Source organism: Cricetulus griseus, chromosome 3, assembly GCF_003668045.3.
Source record: "Cricetulus griseus strain 17A/GY chromosome 3, alternate assembly CriGri-PICRH-1.0, whole genome shotgun sequence".
Lineage (NCBI taxonomy): Eukaryota > Metazoa > Chordata > Mammalia > Rodentia > Cricetidae > Cricetulus > Cricetulus griseus.
The window spans coordinates 129,666,755-129,678,867 of NC_048596.1; the positions used below are offsets into that span (position 1 = coordinate 129,666,755).

Here is a 12,113-nt window from a genome sequence, read left to right on the forward strand (position 1 = left end):
ATTTATATGGTTGTGTTCACATCCATCAAATTGCCATTCATAGTTCATATAAACTCAAATGTTTTCATCCTTTGTTTCTTCTTTTTTAAGTTTAATTTTTATGGGGGTGGGACAAGAGAGTGCAGAGACATGAGTGTGTCGTGATGGCATGTGGGTTGAACTGAGATTGGACTCAGTCTGTCAGGTTTGCTCAGTGAGCGACATTACCTTCTGAGCCATCTCTCCAGCCCTCACTTAGAATTTTTTTATTTTTTAGTGTACAATTTCAGTTGCTTTGTTGGCTTTGAAGTTTCATGGATTTAGGTGTCTTGATATCATGAACACGGTAAGTCACTGTTTCTAACAATTGTCTTTCATGACGTATGAGTGTAGGTACAGATCTCATTCTCTCTCTCTCTCTCTCTCTCTCTCTCTCTCTCTCTCTCTCTCTCTGTCTTTACTAAGCTGCTTGTATCTTAAGATTAAAATTTAACCACGATTTTGAAACTTTTTCTATCACCTTTTCTGGTTCTCTTCTTATTGGGGTATCAAGTGTTTTTGGAACTCCTTTCTGTCCTGCAGGCATCTGAAGTTCTGTTCATTTTTGTCTTTCTGTCGCTTTCTGACCATATAATTGCCATTGTCTGTCTGCAACTGGTTCTTTCATCTGCCTTTTCAGATGTACTGTGGAGCTCTTCTCTTGTGCCTTTGACCTCCTTTGGTCAGGGCATTTACTTTGTTAAATTCAATCCTTTGGCCTCCTTTGGTCAGGGCATTTACTTTGTTAAATTTCAATCCTTTGGATGTGCGACCTGCTCAGTGGTACAGCACACTCTCAAACCTGGGTAATGCACCATGCATATTAAAAACAGTGTGTCTTCGGCTTTGTTCCTGAGGTGTCAAATGAGGTCAGCTTGATTCATTTTTAATAATTCCTATTAATATGTTCTTTTCTAAGAAAACAAATCTTTGGATTTGCATCCCATATCTTGAATGATGGTCTAGAGCAGTAGTTCTCTACCCCTTTGGGGGTCAAATATCAGCTATCCTGCTTATCACGTATTTACAATATGATTCATCACTAGCAAAATTATAGTTAAGAAGTAGAAATGAATTAATTTTATGGCTATGGGTCAGCACAACATGAGGAACTGTATGTATTACAGGATATAGTGTTAGGAAGGTTGAGAACTGCTGCTCTAGAGGGTAGTAGAAGCTTGACCTTGACTTATTTTACATATCCAGACACGTTTGTCTGCTTTTCTTAAGATGTCTCTGGGTTTTCCTGAAATCCCTTGGTACTTTGTCTTTCATAGTGACACACACCCTCATCCTCTCAGTCCGGACTCTTCCTTCCACCCTGTGCTGTCTGTAGTTTCCTTGGAACCTCCAGAAAAGACTTCATATCCATGCTCCAAACTGATGTTTATTGCTATCCATAGGACATCCCCGCCTTCACCAGGCCCTCGGCCTTGGCATTCTTTCCTGTTCTTCTCCTTGTTTACGGGTACTTGCTCGGATGGGCACACTGTTCAGCTTTTTCACTTCTGTGCCCTTCCTCGTGCTTCCAATTACACCCCACCCCCTGCTGGGAATGCAATATCCTCTTTCCTTTTGGCCTTTCCAGGCTCCATCCCCAGGAACTTTTCCAAAAGCCTGAGCTCTTCATGTGACTCTCAGTCTTCTGAGCTCCCATCACACCTTGCTTCCTGTATGAACCGTGGCTCCAAGGGCACTGCCTACTGTGCCGTTCCCTTGTCGCTTGGCCCACGTAGATGTCCAGTCAATCCTGTAGTCACTGTGTAAAGTTAGATCAAAAATGTTTCTTTCCTCTTGTTTTTGGTTTTTTTCTTTCTTTTTCTTTTTCTTTTTTAAATTCACTTTTAAAATATGAGTTTCCCAACTCCCTCATCATAACACCCCACACAAGCAGTAAGTTTATTTTGTGAAATATATGAAGATGGACTTTATTATCTATATTATGGCTAAGAGGTGAGCTCAAGCATGAATTTGAGTTCCATTATATCAATTAAGTTCAGATGGAACAAAACTCCCAATGATACAGAATCATGCCTACCTGTCTTCAAATGAATATTTAAAATTGAACAATAAATCATGAACATCTGAGGACGTTTGTCAGTATTAGAAAGTTGGCTTGAAGTTAATATTTGATTCCACAGTACTTTCATATAAAAAATTAGCTGTTAAGAATGTTCCTAGAGCCAGAGAGATGGCTCAGAAGGTAAATGCTCTTGTTGCCAGGCCTAAGGACTAGAGCTGGATTCCCAGAACCTACGTGATGGCAAAGAGAATCTACACTCAGAAGTTGCCTTCTGACTTCTGAGCACAAGTGTGTGTATACACTCTAGGCATAATAATAAGTATAATGAAAAATTTAAAGAATGTTCCTAACAATAATTTTATAGTAAAGTCAGAAATTGTTTTTCTGTAAATGTGCAGATAATAAATATATTTCAGCTTTGTAGGTCACATGTGGTCTCGACCATATGATCTCCATTTGGGTGCTGTGTTTTACTGTCTTTAAAATGTAACTTGCCAGCAGGTATGAGCTAAGTGTGATCTGAGAGTTGTAGCGTGGCTAAGTCCTGGTCAGCAACAGTAAGAAGAGCTCATGTGAAGTCATAAGACTTCATTATCTGACAGAAGTGGTATTGTTCATCCATCCTAAATGAATTGCTGTGTGTCCAGGATGGTGCTGCAAATCCTAACCTAAGAGGATGGCCTGTGAGAGGGGGTGGGAAAGGAGGAGGGTGAGGCAGCATCCTAGTAGTCTTTGATACCAAGTTTCTGTGAGGAGGAAGAAGCCCACCTGTCCTGCCCAGTGCTTAGGTGGAGTCACAGAGTCAAGGCTGGCATCTTGGGACAGAGTCAATGTCTTTCTCCTGAAGTAGTGATTGCTTCCTGAAAATGACTTAGTTTCTTGTAAAAAATTTAACAGTATTCACACAGCACTTGGTGACCTGGACACCTGGTTGTACCTACTCCCTTTGTTGCAGATTACAACAGTAGATACCTGTGAGGAGGTGGAGAGTAGGAGGAAAATTATTTCTTCAAAGACTCTGTTTCCATTTAGTTCTCTTGTGTTTATCTGGGTGACTTCTCTTGTCAGTTCCCTACAATCTGTGTAGAAGGTCAGCTATCCAGGTATCATAACCAGCCGCCTTGAAGTAATCATTCCTTTCTTACCAGATAAAAAACTTGGATTCATCAGAATCAGATTTCTGCCTCAGATTCATCACCCTGTGACTCCCACCTTTCCTCCATCCAATACTTTTCAGTATTTAGGAAATCCTGGCAGGAGCTGGGCAGATGGCTCAGTAAGTAAAGTGCTTGCTACCGAAGCATGAGACCCTGAGTTCAGATCCCCATAAAGAGCCAGATACCGTGGGGCACATTTGTAACCCTAACTGATGTAAGGGGGTGGAGAAAGGTAGAACCCTCAGGCTCCCTGGCCAGTCAGAGGGGCTGAAACAGTTAGCACCAGGTGCAGGGAGAAACCCTGTCTCAAAAACTAAGGTAGAGTCAGACGGAGCAAGACGGCTGGTGTTGACATCTCCACACATGCACACACGAGTGAGCGTATGTACGAAGGTTCACACACACAGCCTCTGATCAAAGGATGCTTACCTAGGCTAGATGGCTTGCAATGTAACCGCAGGTTCTGTGCTTCAGCATTATCTGTGGAAATAGTCCTGCGAACTGATTTTATTTATTTGAACTGTAGCAGTGTTGACTTTATCTTTTTAGTTTATTTTATCTTTTAAGTTAATCAGAATGCGATTTATCTTAATTTTGATTTTGGTTGTAGAGGTTGGCGATTTGAAGGAGCTGCAGACACTAGACATTTCTACCAATCGTTTGCTAGCTTTACCCGAGAGGCTTCACCTGTGCCTTTCTCTGCAGTACCTCACTGTGGACCGCAATCGGCTATGGTGTGTGCCGCGCCATCTCTGCCAGCTGCCCAGCCTCAATGAGCTCTCCATGGCTGGAAACCGTCTTGCATTTTTGCCACTTGGTAAGTGTTGTGGTCATATGATAGAACAGTCTATCCAACACATGAAACTCAACATATTTCTTTAACTAGGATGGGTTAGATTCTTCCTGTATCTCCTAATGATTCCTCTGTAAATCCATTTTTGACATGAACAACAGCATTATTACCAGATGGCAAGTGAAGTTATTTTAGTCAGGGATGTTGTTACTGTCTCCCTGAATGGCCACAATGTTCTTGAACCTTCACCCTCCTTCCTCGGTCTCAAAAGTGCTGGGGCTGCAGGCATGTGCCACTATGCCTATCTCAGGGATCCCATACTTACAAAGACATTGCTGCCTCAGAATGTCCCAGCTATGAGAGATTACTGTAAAGGAATTACCGTGTGTGTGTGTGTGTGTGTGTGTGTGTGTGTGTGTGTGTGTGTGTGTGTGTGTGTGTGTGTGTGTGTGATAGAGAGGGGGGAGGGGGCTTTAAGTCTGACAGAGCCTTGAGCATCATGAGCAGACAGCTACCAGACAGAGCAAGCATTCCTGCTACTTCCTATTACCCTTTCTCCTTGGTCCTGTAATTTAACTCAGGGCCACACATGCTAGGCAAGCTCTCTGCCACTAACCACATACCCCAGACCCCCAATCTGCCTGTTAGATATTAGCTTCTACCTTGGAAAATTGTTTTTGAGTATTGTTATAAGTACTAATGCCAGAAAATCTGACTGTAAAACTTTGAAGACTTTAAAATTGATTGACTTGACTATAGTGCTAGAAATGCCACCATAGCTAATAAAAGCCTGCCCTCTGTAGAGTCCTATAGTTGGTCTATATTGACCTGCTGTTACATGTCAGACACCATAGGTCCTTAATAATATAGTACATTTATTTCACATAGAACTATTGTTTTCAACTTCTAAGAAACAAAGGTGCCAATTTTAAAAAATTAAGTCACATGGGACCCTAAACTATTGTGATTTCACTCATAAAAAGCATCTTATAGTAGTAATTTATCTCTGAGGACAATGAAGTAAATAGTTCATTAGCCCCTGGAAGGAAACATTTGCCAATATAATTCATTTTATATATTTTTCAATTTAAAATACCTTTATGAAATCTTTAAAATATTGGAAACATTAAAATAAATCCACATTATAAAAACTGCTACATATAAGGAGATTAATTTCCCACAAATATATTCTACAATTATAACAATTTACAAATTAATGTAAAGCCATTTCAAAAGCAAACTATATTGTAAGAAATCCGAGCTTTTTGAGAGAGACTATCAAATATAAATATTTAAAGAGTAAACATACCTGCTGGACTAACAAAGAGAACTCAGAATAGTTACAGGGGCCAAGCACCTAGCACAGTGCAGAGGCAGGTTGTACCACTGCACAGTGTGTGACCTGTAGTAATTGCTGAGCTTCAGTGTCCATGTCTGTAGGCCAGAGATGATAATCTCTATCCTGCATGAGAAGATAGAATTATAGAGAAGTATACAGGTAGACATGACTCAAAAATGAGGAGATGCAGCTGTGGAGTAACTTACCAATTTATGCTCATCCTCTTGAACGTTTCTCGTGTTCAAGACACTTCCTACCCCACAGTAGCCACCAGAATCTTTGGACTACTTCCTAATGGCTCTCAACCATGTGACTGCCGGGATGGTGCAGTCAGCGCTGGTGATAAATGAAGGAAGGCAGGAATGAGAGGAGGGTGGGAGGGAGGGAGAGAGGGAGGGAGAAGAGTAAATCATTTCGTTTGGTCAGCTTGCAACTGTAACATCAGAGTTCAGAGTAAAACTGAAATTTTCTTATAAGCAACCTTGAACTTCTCATGATTCCACTGTTAGTTGTTACCAGAAACAGATGAGCGTATTAAGTCTAGTGTTGCCTCTATAGTTTTCTATTATTATCATCATTAACAACTATATATGTAAGGTGTGTTCCCATTAGAAACTGCATGTGTGAGAACTATTGTCTACATTAATGTAACTGTACAGGAATAATAAGCTATCGCTTAGTGTACACTGCCTCCTTATCTGAATATTTTGTTTAACTGCTGCACATATAGTCTCTACTTATTATAAAATTTATTATAAACTCGTTGACAAACTAATCTTACAGATGAAGAGACTGATGTAAGAGCATTTGTATAACCTGCCTAGAGTTACAAGCAATAACAGAACTGAACCGTAGACTCTGGTTCTAAATCTGATGTTCCTTCTACCTTGACATACCCTCTCCGTATCCAGAATTGGTCTGTGTAAGGGGGAACCACACTGAAGGTGGCCATCTCCATTGTCAGGTTTCACTCTGCCATTTTGGCCTCATCTGGGCCTTCTCTCCAATCTTGGAAGCTATTGCATACTCTCTGTCTCAGCTCTTACCTATTCACACAGCCGAACTTGCCTTCAGGATGTTCCCACCCTGCTTCCTCATTCCCCTGGTCATTTGCTGCCCATTCCTGTCATGTTTCAGTAGCAACAGCTTTGGGGGCAGCTTCTAAATGTACTGTGCCCAATGCTGGTGTTTCTCAGAAGTCTGAGACAGTAGGATTGCTGTGAGTTTGCAGCTAGCCTAGACTGTGTAGTACATTCTAAGCTAGCTTGGACCACTGTGTAAGACTATGTCTCCATGATGATGGTGATGATCTTTTAAAGTGTATATGCATTTGAAATCTTCCTTTGGACTCTTCAGCTATAACCATCTAGTTCTAAGAATGGTCTGAGAAAGGGTCAAATGGAACATGGAGCTGTAGTGCTCTTTTCACAGAACTGAACCTTCTAGAAATTTAGCAAATATGAGTGCTTCTTTATGGTCATTTAGACAGACAGATAGATACACACACACACACACACACACACACACAGAGAGAGAGAGAGAGAGACAGAGACAGAGACAGAGACAGAGACAGAGACAGAGAGTGTTTTCAAGCAATAGAAAATGTTGTGTTTACACATGCTGCTTAGAACTTAGCACCCTGTGAGATGGGTGCTGGGATGTCTCTGTGAGGCAGGTAGGACTTATATCTTGGGGGCCACTTACTGAATTTAGTCTCATACTCAAGTTCAGCTGAAGGGAGCCCAGTTTTTATGGGATTTCTTAAGTAGCTGTACGATGCTGGCTGCTTCAGACCGCAGCTTCGGAAGCTGGCTATACGAATGACTTGGATCATGTGCGACACTGTTGGATCCATTAGCTGTCTTTGAGTATGTGCTGCTGTAGTCACTTGTAATACTGTCAAAACCTTTAAGGCTCTTTTACTGTGTTCTTCCTGAGATGAAAAGATGCAGCAGAAAGAAGGATGCTGCTATTATTACTGTACAATGACAGCTGAATATCAGATGAGCCTACAGACAGGCTTTGTTCGAAGCCGTGACTATCTGCATAGGCAGAAAAAAGCAGTCACTGGGGCCTAGTGCTGTGAAAGTTAGCAGTGGTCTCAAAACTTGCATTTTTGCTGTTGATTGACCAGTCACAGAACTGTGACTTCACCTCTTAGCTTCTGAGAGTTCAGGGAACTACAGAGAAAACACTTTCTCCCAGGTACTTCTGGCCTTCCTTGCATAATTAATCAGCCTAATTATTTGGGAATCTTTACTACTTATTCCATGTTGAATAATAGATGTAGGGAGGGCAGGTTGCTAGGCACAGGCTGGCTCCTGAAAAGCATGTTTTAGCTCTCTGAAAGTGCTATGTCACTAAATTCAGTGCTTGTAGTTAAGAAGGAAACAAAGGTGAATCCACTTTAGCAGTTTAAATTTTTATTAAATGATTATGTAGAAAACCATAAATGAGGGTCAACAAGATGGCTCAGCTAGTAAAAGTGCTTGCCATCCAGCCCGAGTACCTGAGTTTGATCCCTAGAACCCACGTGGTGGAAGGAAAGACCTGACCCCTGCAAGTTGTCTTGTGGCTTCCATAAGCATGCTGTGGCACACACACACACACACACACACACACACACACACACACACACACACACACACACACACACACACGTAAAAAATAATTTCTAAAAGTAGTGAATTATTTGTTTTGAAAGATTTGTTTATATTTCATGTGTGTTTTGTCAGCATGTATGTCTGTGTACCACATCTGTGACTGGTATGCTCAGAGGACAGAAAAGGGAATTAGATTTCCTAGAACTGGGGTTCCAGATGGTTAGGAGCTCCCATGTGGGTGCTGGGGACTGAATATGGCCTTCTACAAGGACAATAAGTGCTCTTGACTGCTGAGTCATTTTTCTAGCCCCCAGTGAATAAATTCATAAGAACATTTGGCATGTGACATTGAGGTTTACAAAATAGCCTGCACACAAATTATCATGGAAAAAGTCCAAAAGTTAGTAGAGCCGAGTAATGAGAAATGATCTGGTCTTCTAGACCAGCCCCAGAGTTGTCCCTTAGAGAGTCTAGTAGTGAAGTGTTAGTTCTCTTGGGAAGTTGTGAGTGCTAGAATACAGCGATGGCTCCTGTACCCACTGCGCCACTGTGGCATGTAGAAGGGTGTGAACTGTCCATCTGCCACACAGCAAGAGAACATTGGTAAGAACCAGATGTGGCGAATTCATGTTAGAAATAGGCACTGAAGCAAGCCCCTTCTCGTTGCAAATGGAGTTTGAAAATGACAAGTGTGGTATTTGTATGTAATGTTTGCATTGCTTCTTATTTATTCCTACTTCCTCCATATTTGCTGAAAGAAATCAGGACTTGCTATCTAGAAGTTCTTTTTTTTTTATTTTAAACCTACACAGTTAAACTATTCAGATTGAAAACCACTATTAGAGCTGTACTGAAACTAACAACTTCATTTTTAAAAAATGTTTGGCTTATACATAACAAGATTAAAATATGTGTTTATGGAATACCTTGTGATGTTCTGATGCATGTGTCAGTTGTTATGTTTCATGATCCCAGACTCAGAGATGCTTGCCAGTTCTATTCTACTGAACTGTAAGTGTGTGGATGCAGTTTGAAGAACTGCTACCTTGCGATCCTGGTATAGTGGGAGTTAAATACCATATTTGTAGCCTTAGATAAATTGGAATGCTAGCAAATGTATTGCAGTGGAAACGACAGTCCCAGGAGTTGGACTTAGGACTACATTTGACCTCAAAGTATGATAACTGCTTTCTAAAAGGAAACCTAAATATGAGGCTAAAATTGTATTCTGTAGGAATAGTGTTGGATGAGTCTGTAATCAAAGGAGAAATATTAGTGAAATGAAAAACTGAAAAAGAAATTAAATACAAAGTAGAAAATATTGGAAAAGAAAGCCTTGATAATAAAGTCCAAAAATTAGTAGTGGAAAGACAGGAGAGGGAATTAGTTTATTCATTAAAACCCAGAAAGATTGTACCTTAAGAGTGAAGTTTTAATTCTGGAATCCAAATTTCAAGAAAATGAATGTTCAGGGCAAGGGACATAGCTCAGGCTAAGAGCTTACACCTGAGTTCAAGCCTAGCCTCCCCCGCCCTTGTAAAAAAAAAAAAAAAAAAAAAAAAGCGCTAGGTTGTGGTTCACACACTTGTATGCCCAGCATGAGGGAGGAGGAGGCAGCCTATTCCCACTAGGTGAGCTCTTTGCCAGTAGAGACCCAGTCTCAGAAAACAAGCTAGACAGCATCTGAGGGATCCCAAGCCAGGTTGACCTCTGGTCTCCAAACACATGTGCATCCATCCATGTGGGGGGAAGGGAAGAGAGGGGGCGCAGAAAATGGGTAATTGATGTTCAGTGCTCCCTTTTGTAAGTAATTGTGATAAAAATCATTTTTGTCTGTCCCTTTCTGCTTCACATAATAGGGCTACATCGTCCTCCCAAATCTTTTGTTCTGGCTTTAGATTTTCTTAGAGAATTAGCAGGAATTATTTAATGTGGCTTCTGCAAACATGGGCCAGATGTTGACTTACTGTGCTAGTGTGTATTGAGAAAGCACGCTGAGATTAGCTGAGCTTTATATGGACAAATATGTATTTTTTGGCTAAGCCTGAGTAGGATTTGGTGGGGAGGGAAGAGATTGAGATGGGAAAATCAAGCCCTGTTCTCTTGAAAGTACCAATTAAAAACAAAACAAAGCCAGATGGGGTGGCACATGTCTGTAATCCCAGCACTTGGGAGGTGGAGGCAGGAGATCTGGGGTTCGAGGTCATCCTTAGTCACACAATGAGACTGAGAACCCTGGACTCCATAGCATCCTATCTTAAACAAGCAAACAGCCGGTCACCCATTCACAGAAAGACACAGATGTGAAATTCAGGAACTAAGTGCCATAAGGGCAAAGCCTGGAGCCGTATCCTCGGCAGCTAAGCTTTTTGTTAATTTGGTTCTGGCATCTACACTTTTTTAGAATGGTAACAAGAATGTGCAGTACTGGCCGAGTCTGGATGATGTCGTTAGTTGACTTAAAAGCAAGAATCTGGTATTTCCATCAGGCGTCGTTCTAAAGTTCAAAACACTTGGGCCTGAGTCCAACCAAGCAACAGTTCAGGATGCCTTGTAGCAGAGACAGCCTGCTCTTTGGCTGTCGGCCACAGCACTGGACAATGTGTTGTTTTGAGTCCTCAAGTCTCTACTACACTGGGTGGTCATTAGCACATGTCCAACCCTAGAATCTTCCCTAAAGGAGATTTCCCTACCCTTGATGTGTCTGCCCGAAATCTGTGAGACAGAACTTACCTACTAGTCTTCTGATCTTTTAAAGGAAGCAAAGAGATATTTTCTTCACTGCTTATTTCCTTGACAATGTCTCCTGTAGATCCAGCTCTGACTTCACAGCTGGATGCCTGGGGTATGTTTCCTCAGCATCCCTTGCTCCTCTGGGCAGTGCAATCCCTACTTCTGTGTGAGCCCTTCTTAAAGTGTATCTCATGCACATCATGCTGAAGCAGGCACTTATGCCAGTAGTTTCAGCTCTACGGTTTAATAGCTTTGTGGACGTGGCCCTAGGAAAGTTCTTTAATTATCAGTAATAAGATAATAGGGACACATTTCATATCACAGTTGTAAGAATTCTGTTATGTACATGTAAAATGCATACTGCTCTATAATTCTTCATCAGTATTCCGTCAGTATGATCTGGTGTTGCTCCTGTGTCAGACTATAAATTATTGTGCCCCAAAGCGTCTTGCACAGTCCCTAGGCCACTGCTATGGCTCCTGTTATTTGACCTGCAATGCAAATAGAGATCCTGGAGTGTGACCATTTAAACCAACAACAGAAGAAGCCTTCCACTGTTCAGATCCATTGTAGTCAGTTGATTTGACAGCCGTTTATGACCTACAGAGTAGGAAGCATTGCATCACAATCCACTGTGAGAGTGTTTTGTTAAATATGTGTGCGAGCGTGAGTGCGCGCGCACACACACACACGCATGCACGCGCCCGCAGGTATGCACATGCGTGTGCAGAGGACAACATGCTGGAGCTGGTGCTCTTCTTTTACCTTGTGGGAACTTTGATTAAATTCAAGTTATCATGGTGGTGGCAAGTGCTTTACCTACTGAGCCATCTCACCAAACCTGAAATTTTATCTTGTAAAAGTTGAATATATCAGAATGACTATGGCTGTGTAAAGGATGTAATAGACTCTGGTGCATGGGTCTGTGTTCCAAGAAGTTAGCACCTAAAGGAATTCGTTGTTCTGGAAAGGTGGCTGAAATGTCCTTGTTATTTAGGGGGTCACATAGGTGATTTAACTTAATTTGAAAGTCATTTTGGAATAGTCTGTAAATTATTCTGAATTTGTTGTGTGGGAAACCCAGTGTTTTGTAGTATTTGAAATGGTGTAACTAAGACTGGAGACCTGGCTTACTGAACTAGGATGGCTGGTTTGACATTGAGAGAGCATTGCAAGCAGCCAGTTTTGACCTGCTGCTTTGATGCTTTGGTTTCTGTTGGCCCTACCTTATTATTCCTTTTTTGATAAGTAAATGAATTTTATACTAGTCAGGGCATAATAAACAGACCCTGCTCTGTTCTGGCACGCATCCCTGTGTGCTTGCTCATCCTGTGTGGTTAAGAGAGCCATAGCTGGAACACATAGGAGCTTTTTGTTCCTACAGCCATGTGGACTGCATATGCCAGAGCCTTGAGATTGAAAAAAAGGAAAAGAACTAGGGTTTGTG

At 41.5% G+C, this 12,113-nt stretch overlaps 1 protein-coding gene across 2 annotated transcripts in view; it reads left to right on the forward strand.

Moving 5' to 3' along the window:
• Positions 1-12,113, forward strand: part of Lrrc28 (leucine rich repeat containing 28) — a 123,616-nt gene that overhangs the window by 74,799 nt on the left and 36,704 nt on the right. Inside the window, exon 6 of one of the 2 annotated variants that reach the window (XM_027408117.2) lies at positions 3,809-4,015. The exons of the other annotated variant lie outside the window; for it this stretch is intronic. Coding sequence (XP_027263918.1) covers positions 3,809-4,015 — 207 coding nt within the window. The remainder of the gene's footprint in view (positions 1-3,808; positions 4,016-12,113) is intronic. 2 annotated transcript variants of the gene reach the window in all.